Source organism: Lithobates pipiens, unplaced genomic scaffold, assembly GCF_037356315.1.
Source record: "Lithobates pipiens isolate NorthernLeopardFrog02 unplaced genomic scaffold, aLitPip1_a1.2 Scaffold_30, whole genome shotgun sequence".
NCBI lineage: Eukaryota > Metazoa > Chordata > Amphibia > Anura > Ranidae > Lithobates > Lithobates pipiens.
The window spans coordinates 7,839,954-7,863,408 of record NW_027507791.1 but is presented as its reverse complement, the minus strand read 5'-3'; the positions used below and the strand labels follow the sequence as shown (position 1 = coordinate 7,863,408).

The following is a 23,455-nucleotide window of genomic DNA, read 5'->3' as shown; positions in this document are numbered from 1 at the left end:
CCAGTTAGACCAGAAACATTTAAAATCCAACTCAATATTAAGGCCCAGCGGACTCGTATTGCCAAGCCTATGGATCCACTGGGTCTCATTCTGTGAGATAGATTTCTTAAGATTGGATCCCCTCCAGTGTCTATCGATTCCACAAAAAGTCAGACCCCTTGGGTCTCTATTGTGGAGCAACCTGAAGTGTTTTGACAAACTGTAGTGTTGAAAAATATAGTGATCAGATCTGCCAACAAGGGGTTGGTTATGCTCAATAAAAAGGATTATTTAGATAAACAAAATAGATTGGTGGTGGATGGAGAAACCTACGAGGAATTGAAGGAGCACTGACTAGCTAGTATTCCAATGTTTCTCTTCCGTAGGGACTGTGCTGTGGACACAGAAACTGTCCAAGATGCTCTATGTGGGGGAACTTTGCTGAGGAAAAACCTATGGTGATTTATTTGAAAACAGTAGTTTGTACGCTGTGCTTGATCTAGGCAATTTCCATACCATCTCCTTGCATTTGATCTAAACCACCACTTTGTCTACAGCTGCTTTGCAATTTCAACAAAAAGTGGAACATAAAGTTTAATCGCTCTATCAAATTGGCACAGGTACGAGCAGCTTAAAGTAGAACTGTGGTGGAAAAAAAGGAAAACCCTATGTAATAAAGCCTTGTCAGTTGTTAAACATATCTCTGCTCATTTTTATAAACATGGCAAGCATTCAGCACTGTGCTACTTTAAATGGCAAGAAAGACAAAAAAAAAAAAAACTCTATTCTACTTTTTGTTATAAAACCAATACGATAAAAAATAGTCACATTTCTTCATAAATTAGGGACAAAATGTATTCTGCTTTGTCCCCAAAAAAACAAGTGTATATTATTTGCTTTGTGTGAAAGCTATAGCATCTACAAACTATGGCGTGTGTGTGTGTGTGTGTGTGTGTGTGTGTGTGTGTGTGTGTGTGTGTATACTGAAATTTTACACAGCTGTGACACTACTATGACACTGATAGCTACTGGTAATGGCGGAGATCAGCGACTTATAATGGGACTGTGATAGTGTGGTGGCCAATCTGGCATTAGCTGAAGCTGACTGGAAGGTACACTAACATCAATGGTGACACTGATACAGTGATCAGTGCTAATATTATACACGGTCACTGTACTAATGACACTGGCTGGGAAGAAGTTAACATCTAAGGGCAATCAAGGGGTTAATTGCGTGCCTATGTGTGCTTCTTACTCTACTATCTGTCTGTTTCTTCCTGAAACATCCAGATGACCAGTGTTTTTACAATAATTCTGGGAAATTTGTTGGCTGGAATCACCTGGCAAACATTTATGCTGTGTCCAATCACAGTATGGGCCAGCGGGGGCATGCACGCCCCAAATTCGGAACAAAGGCTGCGATTGTACAGGTACGTCACCCAGTCTGGAGCTGCCGGCCACTCATAGTAAAACTATCGTGGGTGGACAGCAAGCAGTTAAAATAATCCAAAAAAAAATTCTCCTTTTGAGTGGGCTCAGCAAGCCTAATCATAGGAAATATAGTTCCCTATGGGAGGCGCAACAACTAGCATACTTATCACAAATCATGCGCTGACTTTACAAAACTCCTTCCTGCAACAGTATTGGAATGGTGCAATAGAGACATCCGTAGTGGGATGGTGGAACAGAGGCATTGGGATGGTGCGGCGGAGGCACCGGCTTTGGGATGGTGCGGCGGAGGCACCGGCTTTGGGATGGTGCGGCGGAGGCACCGGCATTGGGATGGTACAGCCGAGGCATTGGCATTGGGGTGGGGCAGCCGAGGCATCGGTATTGGGGTGGTGGAACAGAGGCACCGGCATTGGGATGGTGCGACTGAGACATCGCATTGGGATGGTACGGCCGAGGCATCGGCATTGGGATGGTGCGACCGAGGCATTGGGATGGTGCAGCCAAGGCACCAGCATTGGGATGGTGCGGCTGAGACATCGCATTGGGATGGTGCGGCCGAGGCATCGGCATTGGGATGGTGCGGCCGAGGCATCGGCATTGGGATGGTGCGGCCGAGGCATCGGCATTGGGATGGTGCGGCCGAGGCATCGGCATTGGGATGGTGCGGCCGAGGCATCGGCATTGGGATGGTGCAGCCAAGGCACCAGCATTGGGATGGTGCAACTGAGGCATGGAAGGGTGATGTGATATAAAATTTTTTTTTTTTAATTCTTACTGAGGTAAGATTCGATTTAATCACAAAAAAATTATTATATATGGATAAGGCTTAATGTGACCTAACTAAAGGCACATGCAGCCTATGTACTCCAATGTCCTAAAAAAATTTAATGGCGTCACACAGTGACATACTGCTGCTTAGGCGCATTATTCATTTTTTAGTCAGCCAGGTTCTCTCAATCATAGTCCATTTTTATTGTTTTATATTTTGCTGGATAAAATGAGATAAAATAAATTTAGATACAATTTGGGAAGCAGCTTTGAATTCATTCTCAAAGGCTGGATTAAGAAAAGCTCGGATTCCATCAGTAAACTGCTGCTTTTTGTCATTTCTTTTGATCTAACAACTGACGGTGGAGATGCTGTTGCTGGCATTGAAGCGTCCAACCACTTGAAATATGTAGACATGCTGTGGAATATTACCACCTCATGCAGGGGAGAATCTAAGCGCTTTTACTGTAAATAACTCCTTCAGATAGAAGTGCTGATGTTCCTTTTTTGCAGCTCCCTGGATGAAATGCACAGGTTATCTTCTTGCCTCTAAAGTACAACTCCTGCTTCTAAAGTACAACGCCAAGTGTCATTGAAAGGTGGTAAATGAATACTGTTCATGAGTCGTTCCAGCCATGCTGGAGACATGCAGTTCACTCACATTATGCGTATTTTGTTCTGTGCTGTAGACCGAAACAGCAGGCTTAGGCGCGCAAAAGGTAACAAGGCCGGTACAAAGACTATGCTTCTAGCAGTATTCTGTACAATGTGTACATTGCTGTGCATGATGCTCCTGATTTGTTGATCATAGACTTGAGTCTTTATAAGGCTAACCATTGCTGAATGTTAGCGGTGCACTTGCATGTGGCCAGTTCTTGACATGCAAACTGTAAACAAAAAACACATCCTCTGCAAAAAGAACATTTGTGTGTTCAAGAAATGTGTGAGCTGGATTTAAAGTGGTTGTATACCCGCTAATGTGTTGTTGTTTTTTTGCTACCTGCAAAGGAAAAGGCATAATGAGCTAGTATGCACCGCATACTAGCTCATTATGAAATACTTACCTTAGAACGAGGCCCCGACATCTGGCCCGATCCACGCTGAGGGAGCTGACATGCTCCCTCTGGGTATCGCGGCTCCGGCGCTGTGAGTGGCCGGAACCGCAATATTGTCACTCCCGCGCATGCACACGGGAGATTTCATCCCGGCAGGGTCCGGCGTCTGCCAAGCTTTCAGCCGAGAATCCCCTTGTGTGCATGCGCCGCTGCAGTCAGCGGCGCATAGCGAGGGGAATATCTCCTAAACCGTTTTTTCTACCTACAGGTAAGCCTTATTATAGGCTTTCCTGTAGGTAAAAGTAAAAAAAATTGACTATACAACCACTTTAAAAACAGCGCTCCCAGGTACAAGAGATGTGCTTGGGTGTTTGTGTTTTTATATGGTTGAATTATCTTCAGAGGGGTGAAAACAGATCAAATATTCCAGCTTCACTGACCAGTTTGTTCTGTTGTCACTCACAATTTGTCATAGACGAATGAGTGATCAGCTTTGAATTCCACATTTCTGCATTATTTGCATGTGTGCGTATTTTGCATCTTCAGTGACGTTCACACTTGCGTATCCCTTTTTTCATCATGTCCACTGATTTGGGCTGTGCAGGTTTGTGACAAATTAGCATTTTATCCATGGGCTGTCTAGGGTGCTCTGTGTGGAGCTACTGCAATAAGAACACCGGAAATGTCTAATGTGCTGCCTGGGGAGGGACTTTGCTAAGGACATTGCAACTGTCCAAGGCACCCTCTGTGGAGAGACAGTGCTGAGGTAATAGAAACTGTCTAAGTTTCTCTCTGGGTGGGGGTACTGTGCTGAGGACACAGGGACTGTCCAAGGTGCCCTTTCTGAAGTGACTGCTGAGGGAACTGTCCGAGGTACTGTTTCTTGAGGGGCTGAGCTAAGCACACGAAGACAGTCCAAGGTGCCTCAGGAACAGTCCTTGGTGCTCTTTGGAAGTACTATGCTGTGGACATGGGAACTAAGGATCCCTAAGCGGAGGGCATGTGCTGAGGACATGGGAAATGTTCAAGGCACTTTCTTTAAAGAGACTGTGCTGCACACACAGGAAATGTCCAAGTCATTCTTTCTGTGGAGGGACTGTGCTGAGGATGGGGGAGATTATCTAAGGTGTGCTTTCTGTGGACTGTGCCGAGAAGATGGGAATTGTCCAAGGCATGCTCTCTTTGAGAGATATTCTGCTAAGGACATGGAAAATTTTCAAGGGTCTTTCTTTGGAACCATGAGAACCATCAAAGGTGCTCTCCGTGGAGAGGCTGTTCTGAGAATGCAGGGACTGTCCAAGATGCTCTTTAGACTAGAGGGACTGTTCTGAGGACATTACAACAGTCCAAAGCATGCTGTGTTTTGTGACTGTGCTGTGAACATAGGAAATGGCAAAGGTACCCACTTGAGGGATTTTGTTGTAGAAACATGGACTGTCCAAGGTGCTCTCTATTGAGGACTCTGAAATGGTCTATGGTGCCCTTTAGGGAGAGGCTGTGCTAAGAACATAGGAACTATACAAGGTGCTCTTAGTAAGGAGACTGTGCGTACATGAGAACTGTCTAAGGTGCTCTCTGCGAAGGGACTTTAATGAGGACAGGTGCATGGTATAAGGTGCCTTTGATGGGGTGCTGTGATGAGGACAATGGATTTGTATAAGGTGTCCTCTGTTAATAGACAGCTGAAGACATGGGAACTGCATAAGGTGGCTTCTGTGGAATGAATGTACTGAGCGCAGGTGAATGGTATTAGGTGCCTTCTGTTTTGGGACTGTGCTGAGGTCAGTGGAACTATAAAAGGTGTCCTCCGTGGAAGGGCTGTGCTGAGAACAGGGAACTGTCCAAAGTGCTGAAACATTGTGTTATCCATAGCTCTGACCTCTGAGCAGCTCTGAACACAAAAAGGCAGATGAAGACGAGGACTCCTTAGAAGGGACCCGTCAAATTGCACATTTCAGTATCCACAGATCATCTGCTGGGTGATGTCACCTGTTTTTGTTTCTTGACATTTGGCCAAAGCAGGTAGCTGGGAGAGCCGCAGATGAGTTTGACAGACTGAGGGCTTGATGTGTGAAGAAGGTAATGATTAGAGGTAATTTGCTTTGCGCTGGATCTGTCAGCGTCTAATGAAGCAAGAACTCCTTTTCGTCAGGTGGACCAAGAGAGCGTCTCTTGGTGGGAGGAGAGAAAAAAAAAAATCAGGCCAAAAAAAGAAATTGCTCTAATTGAGACTCTGAAGAGATAAATGGCAAAGTTTGGAACAGCTGGAAGCTGCTTTGAAAGGAAAGTTTAAGGCGTATTTATCTTCTCAGGTGGTCCGTCGTCGCCATGGTGACACTGCCACAGATACCAGGGGGAAATAAGTGTCAAGGTTTTTCTGTGGACATCTGAAGGTGGGGGGAGAGGTTGTTTGGGAGGGGGAACGCATATTTCAGGATGGTGGAAGGAGGCGGCAGATTCCTGGAGGACAACGTTCCAGCTGTAATGAGTGAGAAGATACAACCAGAGGTACCAATGCTGAAATAAGACAGATGACTGGAAGCAGCTGGGTCCAAGTTACACAATTAATAGGCCGTTTCCATTATTTTATATATAAAAGTGTGTGTGTGTGTGTGTGTGTGTGTGTGTGTGTGTGTGTGTGTGTGTGTGTGTTTTAATATACAAGATTTATATACACACGTGAGTGCTGTGTGATTTATGTATGGAAACAATTAGAATATGATATTTCTAAAATTGGACTTGCACTGCTTTATTTCACCGGCTGGATTAGATTAGGCCAGAATGCCACACTTTCGTGTCAACCTTTTCTCAGTAAAGGTAAACTTTTTGCCTTGCCGGAGACAAATGGGCAGATTTTATTATCTTATTAGTACGGCTATTTCCTGCCTAAATTGTTTTTATGTTTTTGAAATTAAACCTGTTTTTAACTGTTTTTAGAACACCTTTTACCTTGTACTGCTTCTTCCTCAGGAATGATTTATAATGCCATTTTATAGGTCAATACAAGGATTCCTGGAGCACTAAAATTGTAACATTTCCATATCATTTTATAGATCAGGACGAGGTATGACATGACATTCCAGAGCACTAAATTGGTTTCAGTGTCATTTTATGAACTAAAGGGGTTGTAAAGGTTCGTTTTTTTTATTTTTCTAAATAGGTTACTTTAAGCTAGTGCATTGTTGGTTCACTTACCTTTTTCCTTCGATTTCCCTTCTAATTGTTTTTTTCTTTGTTTTCTTTGTCTGAATTTCTCACTTCCTGTTCTTCCTCGGTAAGCTGTTCTGGCTGACTAAACACCGCTCGGATGATGGTGTGAAGTGAGAAATTCAGACAAAGAAAAAAAAACATTTAGAAGGAAAAGGTAAGTGAACTAACAATGCACTAGCTTAAAGGAACCTATTTAGAAAATAAAAAACTAACCTTTACAACCCCTTTAAGGATTCCCAAAGAATCACAGTGGGACACGACGATAAGGGATTCCCAAAGGATCAGTGTGGAATAGCCAAAAAGAGAGCACAGCAGTCGCTGCCTACTTTTTACACTCAATATGTCTAATCTGAAACTTCAGACTTGAGTAGTTGAACGGTCCACTTTAAAGCTCTGTCTTTATACAAGGCCCGTGGAGGCTTCCTGCAGCATCCTGTTATATTACAAATGAACTAACCAACTAGCGATTAGTTGCCCATTTGAACATTTCCAGATATTTTCAACTTCTGAATATAAATCTAGCGGATAAATAGAAGGAACACAACTCTGATGACCAGCCCGTGTAACTTGAGAGTAAGGAGCCTGCATGTCTCTGCCAAACAGCGCCCCCCCCCCCATTATGCGCTTCACAGCCCCTACTGGGGGGCTAAGCCCCCCCCCCCCCCCGATGGGAGGAGGAAAATGCAGTCAGAGTGGTATTTTCTCTGGGTGCATTACATTCTGGATAAATACAAGGATACACCCACCTGCACCCCTTTCTTTGTGAATCTAAGGAAGAGATTTGCCCCAAGTTTTTACTTAGGTCACAGTGTATACGTCTAGCAGGCTATAGTCTATTTTAACCTTTTCTTTGTATTGCTTTTTCATCATTAAACATTTTATAATGTTTCCAGGTCATTTTGTAGATCAGTATGTGCCTGAATATGAGACAGCAAAGGATTCCCAGAGCACTGGGGGATAGCCAAACAGGTAGCACAGAAAATGCTGCCTGCTTTTAAGACTCGACTTGTCTGCTTCTGAGGCTCAAGATGCCTTCATACTCTTTTCTCTTCAGGGCGGCATAATTTTTGTTTAACTAGCGTCTTGGTTCAATTTTTTGGACTGAGATGCTGACTCAAAAATCACACAATCCTGCTAATCCTGGTGCCTGTGCAGTTCCTGGCTGTGTTTATAAATGCCCCTACTACAGCCTATCGCCTACCTTGTGACTTCTGCAATGTTGCAGTTCCTTCTGCAGCAAACTGATGACATAATTTCAGCCTAGGCAAAGCATTCCTTTAGCATCCCATTTATAATATGTATGAGCAAACCAGTTTTGTGATTGGCAGTCCATTTGATCGTTCTAGATGTGTCCCTTTTCCTGAGTATGAAGATAGCAGGTTGTCAACCGTGATTGGCTGATCAGTGCTCACATGTTCAGAATTGGACAACTTGCAGGAGATCCATCAGACATTGATTGGCTAATCTGTTATTGTATGGTAGGTTTTCTCGACGGTGAGCCCGGAGCCACACATGTGAATGGCAGCAATGTGAGCATCTAATCTCCTTCAGTTCTGAACTTTTTTTTTTCTTTGCATATATTTACTCATCTTCGTGTGTGTGATCTGTCTCGGCCCTCCTCCTAGACTCGTATCCTATAATCCATCTCAGCTCACCCCTCTTAGACTGGTATTCTGTGATTCATCCCTACCCCCCTCCCCTCCCTCCTAGACTTTGTATCCCGTATATCTTACGGTGCAGCTTCTTGTGGAGGGGCCCTTGCACCCCTCTGTGTAGTGATCCTGTTATCTCTCTCCCTTCGTCTTTTGTCTTTCCCTCTCTCTTCCCATCTTTTCAGTTAGCGCATCAGAATTACTGATTAATTAACTTCAAACACGCAAAGCCTTTGAGGCAGCGAGCTGATAAAACGACGGAGTTTGGCTGACAGCATCGGATATTGTCGGGGAGCTGTGGGAGTCGCTGAGATGATACCGTAGATTATGCGGCAGTTTACAATAATTATTTTACAAGTTCCTAGAAAAAGCTTTTCCTGTCATCAAGCGAGCTTTTGCAAACGCGAAAGTGTTGCATTTAACCCATTACCCTGGTGGTGATGGCGAAGTGCTGTTTCCGAGTCCATTATAGAAACACAAAGACGCTACAGAATTCTTATTGGTCTATGACAAATAATACATACACATTGCAGCTGATGTATCTGCAAATTGGTCTCGTTATATGAAGTGTGCGTCCTAGATCGAGGTGATGCCGACAATGCAGGACGAGCTCTCGGCTAAAAGCAGGTCAGGTGTTCAGTGCCTTTGCTAATACAGAACCTGTAAAGGTAAAAAAGAAAAAAACCTTAATGGAAAACTTTTTATAATGAACAATATGAAAATTCCCCAGCTAACCCGCACCAAAATCCTGTTTCCAGTTAAAGAAAAAAAAAAAAAAGAGGTCTTTGTGGCATACATTGTATGTACATGTGAAGCTGCACTGCCACATTAAGGCTTCTCTGTGTGTTGTGCCTAAGGTACCATTTATACGTTGTGTACATTGGGTGCCATGCAAGCCTCAACACATGCATCATAATCCACCTACCATAAATGGTGAATTGAATCCTGTGCATTTTTTGGCCCATTGCCATGCATTCAAATTCAATTTCAATGGGCTGCCTAAGTACGGGGGCAAATTCCTGCAACGCCCAGGGGCAATGCCTATATATATACTTCAGCCCTGTAGACTTCTATAGGAGCTGATATATCTACAAGCTCCAGCCCTATAAACTTTTATGGGGCTGAGCAGGAGCCAATCCATCTACAAGCTCCAGCCCTGTAGACTTATATGGGGCTGGATAGGAGCTGATCCATCTATAAGCTATAGCCCATTAGACTTCTAGGGAGCTAAATATGAGCTGATTCACCTACAAGCTCCAGCCCTGATAACGTTTCTGGGACTAGATAGAAGCCGATCCATCTACAAGCTCCAGCCCTGTAGACCACTATGTGGCTGATCCATCTTCAAGCTTTAGTCCTGTAGACTTCTTTGGGGCTTGGGAGGAGCTGATCCATCTACAAGCTTCAATCCTGTAGAGTTCTACAGGACTGTATAGGAGCCAATCCATCTACAAGCTCCATAGAAGCTCATAGGGGTGACTGGTGCAGAAATGTGATAAAGAAGCCAAAAGAGGAATGTAAACAATGTCATAGGCCTCAGTGCGTAATCTAGGTAAGTAGAGCAATTTGGAGTGGTGAGCTAGACCTACCTTTACTTTTAAATTTAATGGCTTTTTCCAGTCCTGGCCTCTTTCTGAAAATGCCAGTTTCCTGAGTATTATACTGACCTTTTGCCTTTTAGAACTCTGGGTTACTAACCCAGAAGTAGTGCGCAAAGTTTAATTCTCCTGCATACTTGTTCCTGCTCCATGATTCAAAATATTGAAGCCACAGGAACAGCAACAACAGAGTCTGGGAACTAGTATTTTCAGATTGGGTAGGAGATCGGTAATAGCAGCATCTAATTTTCTGAGCTTCCTTTATCCATCGTGCCTTGGGATCTAATCCTGGAAAGAATGCTAGTATGCTAATTTAGTTGACCTGAAGGAGACCCTCTGCTGTAAGAACATTAACGGGCAACTAGTCTGTTCCTGACCCTAACGTGGACAGCTGTGCCACGTAGGGGCATGTATATGTTTTTTTTTTTTTTTTTTAATGAAGAAGTAAACCCTGATGAGTTTAGTTTACTTCCTCTTTGATTCCCTGCAAAGGTAAAGCATAATGGACTACTATTCATCGCATAGTAGTCCATTATGTGTCACTTACCTGACACAGGAGCCAGCTATGTCACCGCTGTCCCCTGTAGTCCGGAGCATCCATCTTCTCGGTGGGTCTCGCTGCTCCGCCGCTTCGTTCGACGAAGCCGTGATGACGTCACCCCCGCGCACGGGAGCCACCACTCGCGGCATATCTCCGTTGACAGCCAAGAAAGTCCAAGCCGAGCGGTGCCTGTGTTTTGGCAAATATCTCCTAAACCATGTAGGTTTAGGAGATATTTCTTGGACCTACAGGTAAGCCTTAATCTAGGCTTACCTGTAGGTCAAAGTGGTTTGTAAGGGTTTACAACCACTTTAATGATCTTTTCTTGGGACATAGGGACCCTATTAACCAGGTGTTTTATTATCCCCATAGGAAGGGCTGTTGTGAAATTGTGTTAAGGTTCTGTTAAACATTGTCAATTTAGATTCAGATGGAGATCTCCTTTACTCATTTATAAGCCAAGCTATAGTCTATTGACCTTCATCATACAGCTTCAAACTACTACAAATGGCTTAAAGCGGTGCTTCTTCAGATATGTAACTACAGCTTGACACGTGCGCCACCCATGTATGTAATGCCTTTACGTTTTCTAGAAAATGCAAAGTAAAAAAGCTGGCGCCTTCCATTTCCTTTCGGCTGCAGACCCCCAATCTTCATGGCTAATGTTGGATTTTTTCAGATAATAAAACTGCTTCTTGACCTCGCAGGGAGCAAACAATGTGACAGCTTCCCTGCCTGATCCGCTATGTGGCTGAGGTTTCCTCTCCGGCTTTATCAGGTAGAGGGGAGTCGGTTACGGGAAGTCAGTACATTTTTGCTCGGCAGGCAGTCTGGATAATCCACTTGTGGAAGGATTAGCATTGGATCCCTGCCTGCCTCCAATTCCATCGCAATATGAATATAAATCTTCCTGTAATTCACAGGTGATGTTACCAAGCTGCTTGTCTCTTCCAGATTAGTCCGGCAGTCTCAGGGTTAATACTTGTCACCTTTAATCTTGTCCGTCACCCGCAGTCGCTCATCTTCCCTCCCCAGGTGTGAATATGTTGACACGCGGATCATTATCCTTGGCGATGAGCAGGATTAGGGAATAAATAGAAGGTTTATCACTGAGTACATTTCAGGACTACCGAGGATCTGACTTTAATACACCGCTGAGATGGGAAACTTGAGCTAAATGTGTTTTTATATCCAAAGATACACAAATGCAATATATATATATATATATATATATATATATATATATATATATATATATATATATAATATATATGGAACACAAACGGGTCCTTCTAGAGGAATTGTCAATAGAATAGGATATGGGGAACAAAACAAATGGCTTCATGTATGCAATTATCAGACAAACGTTGCTGGCCCCTTTTCAGATCTTACAAATATCTAATACAGTGCATTCAGAAAGTATTCACGGCGCTTCACTTTTTCCACATTTTGTTCTGTTACAGTCTTATTCCAAAATGAATTAAAATCATTATTTTCCTCAAAATTCTACAAACAATACCCCATAATGACAATGTGAAAGAAGTGTGTTTGAAATCTTTGCAAATTTATTAAAAATGTAAAACGAAAAAAAAAAAAAACACATTGAGCCTTTGCTCAATACTTTGTTGAAGCACCTTTGACATCAATTACAGCCTTAAAGTGAAGTTCCACACCCGCCCCAGAAAAAAAAGAAAGAAATGTCAGCGGCTACACATGCTGTAGCTGCTTGCTTTTAATATTAGGACACTTACTTGTCCTGGAATCCAGTGATGTCGGTACCCCAGCCGATGTTTCCATCAGCTCTTGGGTGCTGCCGCTAACATTCGTGGTGAGGGAATCCTTTCGGCTTCACAGCCAGTTCCCTACTGCGAATGTACGAAGCGTGCTGCACTTTCTGAATGGCCCAGCTGCGGGTGTCAGAAACCATGAAATCAGGCCGAGACAGAAGTACAGTTAAATCACATTTGTTTAATAATATAAGTAAAAAGAACAAACATAGTCAAAACATAGCCAAAGTTCAGTAACCGGAACAGATAATCAGCCAAGCCAGAAGTCAGGGTAGTGGAGCAGCAAGCAGGATCTGGAGCCAGAAGGGTTGTCAGCAACGCAAATCTGGAACAGGATCACGGGAGATAGTTTCTGTGATGTTGACCAAGGTGAAGGCAGAGCTCCACTGGGCTGAACGGCTTAAGTAGGCAAGACTGACGAGCAGGATATCATCAACAACTGAGTAACTGTGGAGAGATAGGAGCTGGCAATTACCCGACAGCTGAGCAGCCAGCTCTGAGAAGGAAGAGCTGAGCACAGCCTTAACAGCGGGGGAAGGGGGGTTGGAATTTTCCAGTGATCCCTCGGAAGTGGGATCCTTCTTGGCTCTGACATGTCTTACAGGTCACATGGAGGAGCCTGGGAGGAGGGACATCTCTCTCACTGGATTAAGCCACACTGTATTTGAGGTCTGTGTTTAGAGGGGAGATGTTTAAAGTGTGCTAATTGTACAGGAAGGGGGATGGGTGTCTGTGCTGGGAGAGGGAAGACAGTTCTGTCTGGCATGGTGACTTGGTGGTGGAACTCTGCACCCTGCACCCACCTGAACTCTGCACATTGTATGTAGTACCCTCATGGCATTTAATGACCATTTAGGATCCTCCCACACCCAGTTGCTGTGGCACGCTCAGCCCCCACCCCCGTGCTTTGGGGAAAGGTGTGGAGCGTGGTTGAGTTCCTGCACCTTTTCCCTGAGAAGAATGCCCTGGGCGACACTATCAATTGGTATTGTGGCTGGCTGGGGGCGTGAGGCGTGTGATGCCTTACTGCCTATCTTGCTGGGGGGGGGCGAAGGTGACACTATGTTCCACTGCACCAGGTGACACCAACCCTAGTGACGCCACTGTATATAGACCCATGTGGGCCTTTTATAAATCATGTCCAATCAACTGAATTTACCATAGGTGAATTCCAATCAAGTCATAGAAGCATCTCAAGGATGACCATTGGTAACAGAATGCACCTGAGCTGAATTTTGAGTGCCATGGCAAAGGCTGTGAATACTTATGCATGTATTTTTAATACATTTGCAAAGATTTCAAACAAACTTCTTTCACGTTGTTATTATGGGGTACTGTTTGTGAAGTTCTGAGGAAAATAATGAATTTAATCCATTATGGAAAAGGGCTGTAACATAACAAAATGTGGAAACAGTGAAGCACTGTGAATAATTTCCGAATGCACTGTAAGTGTTACAAAGTATCCATGTAAATTATCGAGAACTGTAAATGGCACAAATGCAAATATTTTACCACTTCAGTCAATGTTCACGCATAACTATCAAGCTGCAGTCTCAATATAGTGTTTTGGGAACGTGAAAAAATCTAGCATGTTTATAAATCACGCGAAAATAGCTTGTGGTGCATTTTATTGTTAATGGCACCCCAAATGCAGGAAAATTGGCGCTTATTTTATGTGCAGTTAAAAAAATAAAAATGCAAAGCCCCTCCTTGTTGAGTGCCCCCACAGGAAGCAGCTTGCTATAAAGGCACCCGAGCCGAGTTGCAACTGCCTGTGTCCATTCAGACCTGGAGCTGTGGCCCGGCCCCACCCCCTCTCACTCCTGATTGGCTGACTGACTTTGACAGCAGCAGGAGACAATGGCGCCGCTGCTGTGTCTCAGTCAATCAGAAGAACGGCTGAGACACTCGTGGACATCACTGGATAGAAATAGGGCTCAGGTAAGTATGAGGGGGGGTTGCTGAACATAGAAGGCTTTTTAGCTTAATGCATAGAATTCATTAGGATAAAAAAAAACTTCTGACTTTACAACTCCTTTAAAGTAAAGCCAGACCTGTGCCAAGTGATTAGTCTGTAAAATGTGTCATTAAAAATAGTGTCTTGAAATTTCCCCAATTCAGTCAGTCACTATGGTATGCATTATCAAAGAACCGCGAATAGCATTGCTTAACGAACCTGTGGAAAACATTCCGCGGTCCGCACACACTTTAATATACTACATGTTTATAGAGGCCGAAATGGCAATCGCTACGGCTTGGTAAAGACCAGTGATTGACTTGGCTTTAATGAAGCAAACACTAACCTGGATCATGCTCCAGGAAAAAATAGTTTGTGTTCTCTGGGACAAACAACCCCCGTTTAAAAAGGTATGGTCCCCTTGGCTTTCCTACCTACAGGTACCGGATACTAGGGGTTGACATTGGACCGGTGGTGGGATGGATTCCTGGGTTGATAATGTCTTACTACTTTGCTCTTTTCTCTGGTTCTCGTCTTTTTTTTTTCTGCTTTTTACTTGCTTTTTCTATCCCTCTCATGACAAGTTATCTTAAAGGATACTATATTGATATATTTGACCTTTTCTAAATATTTGTTGCTCCCAGAGTAAGGCCGCGTACACACGGGCGGACTGTTCGCCCAACTTTGTCCGCTGAACAGTGTTTGGGCGGACAGTCCGCTCGTGTGTGGGCTTTCAGCGGACAGTTTCAGCGGACAGTTTGACGGACAAGGTTTTTCGGAATTTCCGAAAAACTGTCCGCTGAAACCTTGTTTCAGCGAACAGTCCGCTCGTGTGTAGGCTTGTTCGTCAAACAAAGTTGCGCGCATGCTCAGAAAGGATTTTCACGCCGAAAGTTATAATGCAGTGTATAGGACGTCGTATTTTTCGTCCCGTCGTACGTGCCGTTCACGTCATCGCGCACGGTTTCAGCAAACTGTTCGTCCGTCGTGTGTGGCCATGTCCGTCCATGCTAATTTTGAGCGGACTGTTTGCCGAAACTGTTTGACGGACAAAGTTGGGCATACAGTCCCCGCGTGTGTACGCGGCCTAAGATAAATAAGTCTAGGGATAGGCGCCTAAGTGGTTCCTATGTTAGCCATAGTTCTATCATTACGGTCATAGTATTCTCAGGTGGAAGGGTGAGCGGGTGTAGTTCTGCTTGACCCCTTCGCTAAGCTTACATAGTTGGCCTGAAGTAAGGCCCGCCGGATGTTTACTCTTTTCCTGACATATAGCTGAATCTGTATTGTTATATGGGACTCTTTACAGGTAACCACATTGGTGATGTTCCTGATACCCAACAATGGACTTTTCGCGCCGTTCTTTGCCTAAACTCCCTATCCTTTAAAACTGCTATTGTTACTATTTTCTTGTCAACTGATTTTGATGACGGTCATTCTGCCGTTTCTTTTGTTACATCATAACATGATTTTTTTTTTTAATTTATTGTCATTTCAAAAACGGAATAAAAGATTGAAACAGAAATGGCACCTGTTCTTTTAGTGATGCTACAGAAAATGCAGATCTCTAAAGGCATCTGAAATAAAAAAAATGCGCCCTTTACGTTATAATCTTGGTCTGCATGTGCCAGGAGGGGTGTCCTTCCCATAAAAAGTGTACATTTTCCCATCACAGAATGTTGAGGGTTTATTATAATGAAAAGATTCATCTAACAAATGCAAAGATATGCGGTAAACTCCCAGCTGTATTTCACTAGTGATCTGCAAACATTATTTCATGTTTAGCTTTCTCCTGGGTGTGGATACTGGACCCTCGGGGGTCATCTGACAATGTACCGCTTTTTTTTTTTCTCCTTACAGCTGGGGCGACTTACATATTTGGGAAGAGCGGGGGGCTTATCCTGTACACCTGGCCTCATAACGACAGGCCCAGCACACGCACTGACCGGCTCGCGGTGGGATTCAGCACTACGGTGAAAGACGGGATCCTTGTGCGCATTGACAGCGCTGCCGGGCTAATGGATTTCCTTCAGCTTCACATAGTAAGTGGATCTTTCTGACGTACATTGAGAAGAAAAATGTGTGAAGCTAAAATACATCCACTGACATTTATTTGTGCTGGTGAACATGGTCAGGTGAGGGGAAAATACAAATTTTTGAATTGCCACTGAAAAAAATCAAGTGATCACATTCCCTCTGTTCACAGCTGCATAAGTGCTGCGGGAGGAGAAGCAATACACTGAGCTTCCCAGGGAATGGCTGTGCAGGGGGGAGTTTCAGGACATGTCTGATCATTGGAGGAGAGTACAATGAGTTCACAATGAGTTCCCGGGCATTGCTAGGGAACTGACCACAGTATGTTTTCCTACTTATGTAGACCGTGTGGTCATTTTTTTTTATTAGGAAACTAGAAGGATTGGCAGGAACACTAGGGATTTCACACAAAGGAAGCAAAACAAAGAGAACCGGATACTTACTCATACAAGTACAGCAGCCACAAATTGGGAATATGAAATGGTGAGGTAATGCTTTAAGGGGGGATTTGTACTCACTTCCTGTTATGACTCTTGGAATGGAAGTGAAGGTGATTCCCTCCCAATGGGCCACAGAAGACAAAAGTAACAAGCAGACGGGGGTTTTAACCCTCTCCTATGCTATCCTAGGACTCAGATCCCTGACATCACATACCCTGTAAACATTCTTTATAACAGGAATATAGCCTGACAGGTCCTTTTTAGAGTTTAGAAGACCCCACATCTCTCCCCTATGCTGGAAAGTAAGAGATTACATTTTTTTTCCCTAACTGGATATTAATATTTATAGTTAAAGTTGATCCAGGAAATATCAGATTGCCTCTTGGGGGATCAAGAAGGAATTTTGTTCCCCCGCTGAAGCAAATTGGATCATGCTATATTGGGTTTTATTTGCCTTCCTCTGGATCAACTGAGAGTATAGGATTGTACGAGGAGGATTTGTGGAGGTTTTCTATTTGTGTTTGTTTTTTGTTAGTTGAACTGGATGGTGTTTTTCAACCAGATTAACTATGTAAAAAGGAGCATTGCGTCAGAAGCACCACGTTTGTATCTGTGCACTGTGGTACAATTTAAAGAACAAACTTCTTTTAGGATTCATTCACACCTGTGGCCACATTATAACGTGAGAAATCCAGAAGGAGAAACCGCCGCTCCAGGTAAGTAAATCATTGAGATCCGGATATACTGGGTGCAAGCCACAGTTCGCTAACCAATATCAATAGGAAAAGAAGAAAAAGGCTGCACACCACCAGAAACGAACCACTGTAGTTTATTGTTCCAACAAAAAGTCAAATGACAGCCACCAAGACTAAGTCACAGGACCCAGGTTTGAAGAAGCATTATTGATGGTGTGATCCTGGGTGCTGTGTCTTAGTCGCAGTCATTTGACTTTTTTGTTGGAACAATAAACTACGTTGGATCGTTTCTGGTGGTGTACAGCCTTTTCTTATTTTCCCATGTTATAACTTAACAGTTAGTGTGCGCTGTGAAGGAAAGGGTGCTGATACGCTGTAACCACGCATCACAAGGTTTGCGTCTTTTTTTTCCCCAACTTTTAGTGCACACCATTGCAGTGATGTGAACTGAATTCAGGACAAATTGCTTTGTCCATGTATGGGGAATGAGGCGTTGAACGCGGCTGCTCAGCACAGCCCAGTGGATATGGTATGAATGGACCCTTAAGTAAAATAGAATAGAATACCGCGCTAAAAACTAAAAATTATATATACCCAAAATATACCTGCAGCTCAACTTGTAAGATATATACAAACGCCATGATCATAAAAAATAGAAAAAAAGCTGCACAATGAATTAACACTAAAAATAACAAAAAATAAAATATATAAGTAGGTTACACCAAATAATCACTACAATAATAAATTAATATTATAATTGTGTGTATTCCAATAACCATTCCTCAAATCCAGGAGGATAGTGGAAGATTATATCTAAGTCCAGTGAAATGTATGAAAGTAATAATATAATCCAGCTTGCAAACACCCGTCCTAAACAGCAATGACGTCAGCACGTCTCCCTCGCGATGTACGTTTCGTCAAAGAGTGACTTAGTCACTCTGTTCCCCATGACTAAGTCACTATTTGACGAAACGTACATCGGGAGGGAGATGTGCTGACGTAATCGCTGTCTAGGACGGGTGTTTGCAAGCCGGCTGGCGTTCCTCTTAGGAGCTTTTTATCGGTTTTACTCATGTAAGTGCAATACTTTTTGCTACAACAAATAATTTTTAATGGATTCACACTATGGTGAGTTTTCTTTCTCCACTGAGATTGTGATCATTTCGTGCTGATCTGCTTATTGAGGTGCGATCTCTTGGCTTGTTCGCAGTGCACTCACAGTCAATTCCTGCCATTGTCGGTCTGATGTCCAGATGCTGATCGAACAATACAAGGTTTTTCACTGCTTGCCTTCTGGTAAGCGCATATGTTGTGTGGTGGAGGTTCACACGCATCACTGTTTTGTCTGCACAGAAGGATTATATTAAGTTATTACTTTCACACATTTCACTGGACTTAGATATATTCTTCCACTATGCTCCTGGATTTGAGGACTGGTTATCACGAAATACACACTATTCATTTATTATTATAGTGATTATTTGGTGTAACCTACTTATATTTTTTATTTTATTTATTTTTTGTCATTTTTAATGTTAAAGAGAAAGTAAACCCTGATGAGTTTACTTCCTCTTTCATTCCCTGCAAAGGTAAAGCATAATGGACTACTATGCATCTCATAGTAGTCAATTATGTGTCACTTACCTGACACAGGAGCCAGCGAAGTCACCGCTGTCCCCTATAGTCCGGCGCATTGATCTTTTCGGTGGGTCTCGCTGCTCCGCCGCTGTCATTCGGCAAAGCCGCCATGACGTCACTCCCGCGCATGCGCACGGGAGCCGCCACTCGCGGCATATCGCCGTTGACCGCAGCATGCTCAGTGCGCCTGCGCGCCGCTGTCCACGGCACTTGCACCGTGGACAGCGGTGCCTGTCTTTCGGCAAATATCTCCTAAACCGTGTAGGTTTAGGAGATATTTCTTGGACCTACAGGTAAGCCTTAATCTAGGCTTACCTGTAGGTCAAAGTTGGTTGTAAAGGTTTACAACCACTTTAATTCATTGCGCAGCTTTTTTTCTATTTTTATGAATGGACTCTTAGTGAAGATGTGGTAGTGTGCAATGGTGTGTAGGTTTTTTATTATTATTTATTTCATGGAATGCTTTATTAAGAGTGAAACATTAATTAAAAAAACTGTACAATAAACAGCCTTACAGATTACTGCAAAAGAAAGGATGATTCCCATACAGAAACGGGGAATTATTGCAAATGGCAGCAACGTACTCCAGCAATACAGTCAAATAAAAGAAGACTTAGCACTTACTACCTAGATCCATATATTACAGCAGCACATTGGCACTCAAACAGTCAGCGATGGTACCCATTGATACATAGCCCATGTCTCGTAATACCTTAGATTAAATATAGGCAGCAAGTAATGCAGACTCCTCATCTATGCAAGTAGAGGCTTGATCTAACCATCTATCCCATATCTTATATTTAGTTGGGCACCCTCTGTGAATGTAAATTACTTTTATATGGTACTTTTATATGGCAGTGTGAGCTTAATTGTAGCCACCCGATCTTGTGTTGTTGGTGGTGATGCCCTTAGCCAAACATTCTAGCCATGAAAAGTATTTCTTGCAAGGAAACATGGAGATGTTTGTTGCGATTGGAGAGGAGGCCCAAAAGACATTGCTTAGGGCAAAGAGTTAACAGGGAGCCCACTTGATCATGTAAAAACTGGACCACCTGTGACTAGTAGCCTTGGATGATAGGGCATGACCATATCAGATGGTAAAAATTCCCGCTGGTCTCCCCACACCTGGGGCACAAGGGGCTAAGATGTGGCCTATCCAGATGAACCAATGGGAGTTGGGTTATGTGCAAAATATATAGGTGGGTAAGGCGTTCAGTTTTGGGTAAACCAGTTTGCAGGATTCCAGTACATCATCCCAATCCTCATCCTCCAACACCCCCACATCTGCCACCCAGTGGGTCAAAGAAAATGTCACCCCCAAAGTTGCAACCAATTACCAAAATAAATACCTTCAGCCCAACTTGAGTTCTTCACTGTGTGTCCATGCCCAACTTCACACAGCCTTTGCAGAAAAAAAGTCCTGGCTGCTTCCAGCTCCTACGCAAATATTTTGGTAGGTGACTGCCACTCAAAACGGTGATCATTTTAATGTGTGTGTCCTTTTTAAAGGGTTAGCTTATCTTTTCACAAGAACATTATAAGGTGAACAAACTCGTGGCACTCTCCCCACTCCTCCAGTCTCTGCTGCATGTATATTGTGTTCCCCCACCCTCTCCAGCCAGTATAATGGTTGAGCAATTTAAGGCCCCATCCACATTGCGCGTAGCGGGAATGAGCGTTCCGGCTCGCAATTTTCAAACCGCAATTCTCACACAATTCCATTTGTTGCACATGCTCATTTAAATGGGCTGCCCTATACGTGTTTGTTACCCAAAGGCAGCCCCTCTTCCTTTTTGGGCTATGAGCATCTCATGATTTTTAAAGGCTCGTTTTGCCCCAATTTCTGAGCGATTTATTTGCCAACCGCTGCAAAACATGCGACACGTGTTTGGGTTCCATTCATTCTAAATGGCACCCAAAAGTGTGTCACATGTTTTGCAGGAACCGCAGGCAGAATCGAGGCGATTCCAAATCTCGAAGTGTGAATGGGGGAGTTAAACTTCACTAAACAGCTCTGGTGGATGTGTCCAAGTAAAAGGCAAGCGACGGTGATCCCTCATTGGTCAGTGCTGGCTTTTTAGGCTCTTTTATTCCAGGATGTTGGATATTTCACATTGGTCAGTGTGGTTAACCAGCCGTGACAAATGGGCGCTCACCATTGCTTGCGTCATGCTTCTAAATACCCCCCCCCCCCCCCCCACGGCACTGTGTAGTGGTGTTTTTAAAGTTCCAGACTTTAAAACCAGTTGAAGAGGTCATTGGAAGATGTGATCACATGGGATACCTGCATCAAGGACCAGAGGGGGTGAGGAAGGTGTCATGAGTTGGTTAACATTTTAATTCTATGTGAAATGGTGAACTAACCCTTCAAGAACAAATTATAATGTGCATATGCAATTACAGCCTGCGTAACCACATGTGCTTTAGTGGGAGCAAGCCAATAGATGAGTACTTATTGGAATAACAGGTTGGTTCCTTTCTGAGCTGGCAGTATCTGCTGGAACTAGGATTTCTTAATGCATGTGGAAGGAGGAATTTACCGGTATGGGCATGGAAAGGCATACAGTGGAAATATGCTTTGTGTTCTTCATGTCCGCACACGAGAAGTCTGGCCTGTGTAAGTGTTAATTGATGAGCCTGTCAGACGAGAGCCGGTCTGACGCGTTGCGTGTAACTGGCAGGGCTCACGTGGAGGGCATGTACGGGGGACACATGTGACAGGCCTGCCAGCAGAACAGATGTTGTATTGTGTTCCTACCTGCCAGTGAGTGGCTGGCTCCCCCTGAGTAAGATTAATGGCTGCTTGTCGGCATTTTCTGCTCGCCTCATCCATGACATTAGTTCTTCATGCGTGAGATGAGGCCGGTGACAGCTTCGAACAGGCACTCTGCTCCTCTAGAGATGCATTATTATATCAACAGCATCGAGTGACACCATTCTGGTACAGCTTCTGAATTAAAGGGGGCTTCTGCTTCACCTGTATTTTTTTCCAATCCCCTCATTAACTTCATAAAAAATAAAAGCCGTACAGCCTCGCAAATGAAGGTTTTCATGTTATTACTTCCCCTTTTGAACATGTAATTATTATTTTTTTTCCTCTGCATGATGGCGGGTGGACAGCTTAGGCAGCTCATTGTCCCTTTCATGTTTAGAACCTTATACTGCTATTTCTCACCAGTAGTAAATCGGTATGGTGGTTGTCTGGGATTTTTATGTCTGTACAGTTTCTCATGCTGTAGGATTGAGGTGGTGAGTCCAAATGGTGCAGAAAACATTGAAGCTGGACTCAAGGCTGGAAGACAAAAATACCCTTACATTGGGGTGATTTCAAGGGGCAGAGGCAGGGGTTGTATTACTTACCCATTTTCCTATTCCAGCAGGCTTCATCACTGTCCTCTTCAAAAAGGACTGTAAAGAAAAAGTTTAAAACAAGTGACTATGATATACTTTTTAGCTATTTACTAATGCTAGCAGCAAGCAACTATGCAGGAACTATCCATACCTGCAATTCCTGTTACCTTTGAAATTAATACCAGCTTCATCTAGGATGGAATTTCACAGTTTATCTGCATTTCACACATTTGTATTTGTGACACGTACCACTTTTTTCCTTGTTTTATATTCAATCATCTTTTTAACAAAAAGCTAAGTTCACATCGCTAAGTGTCAGAAACCATGAATCAGACCGAGACAGAAGTACAGTTAAATCACACTTGTTTAAAAATAAAAATAACAAACACAGTCAAAACATAGCCAAAGTTCAGTAACCGTAAAGGATAGTCAGCCAAGCCAAAAGTCAGGGATCAAAGTAGTGGAACAGCAAGCAGGATGTGGAGTCAGAGGGGATGTCAGTAAAGCCAGTCTTTAAACAGGAATGCAGGAGATGTTTCTTGAGATGTTGACCAAGGTGAAGGCAGAGATCCTCTAGACTGGACGACTTAAGTAGGCAGGACTGACGAGCAGGATATCATCAACAGCTGAGTAACTGTGGAGAAAGATGGGAGCTGGCAATTGGCCGACAGCTGAGCGGCCAGCTCAGAGAAGGAAGGGCTGAGCCCAGCCCTGACATTAAGTCCATTGTAACTTTGATCTTTGTGAAGAAGCAATGGTTTTTCTGCAAAAGTCTGACAAGCACACTGCTAAGTCAAAGTTATAGCCCTGTAATCAGGAAAGCTTATGCTCTCTGCTGTCTCCCTCTGCAGAGAGACCACTGCTTTCACATAGAACAAGGATCCTTCTCTGCAGCATGCTGGCAGGGGACAGTTTTTGTTTTGTTTTTTTCTGGCTGTGGCTGCTTTCTAAAAATCAACCGTAAGATTTCAAACACCTTTTTGTTTTAATGCACCTGGAATGTGTTTAGCTGATTTTTACTGCATTCGGTTGGGTTATAAAGTGTCTCAGTAAAATTATAAAATAGTCCATCTCTGCAGTAAGAATATACATAATTTGTTAATTATGAAAAAAAAGGATAATCTTTAGGACACATCAAAGAATAGGCTACTGAGTAAGTTGGGATTTGCTGCGTATCTGATGATGGGAGGACGTTACTGAAATAGAGAGCAGTGTATCCGATATACATCTAAATGGCTGTTTATAGACTGGGAATCTGTCTGGCAGGTATAGTGAGAGGGAGAGAAGAAGAGATGCTC

General features: G+C 43.4%; 1 protein-coding gene across 8 annotated transcripts in view; it reads left to right on the top strand.

The window, feature by feature from the left end:
- NRXN3 (neurexin 3) overlaps positions 1-23,455 on the top strand; it is a 464,077-nt gene that overhangs the window by 293,812 nt on the left and 146,810 nt on the right. For all 8 annotated transcript variants that reach the window (XM_077463585.1, XM_077463586.1, XM_077463584.1 and 5 more), the window contains one exon: positions 15,860-16,041. In XM_077463585.1, the coding sequence (XP_077319711.1) occupies positions 15,860-16,041 (182 nt within the window). The remainder of the gene's footprint in view (positions 1-15,859; positions 16,042-23,455) is intronic.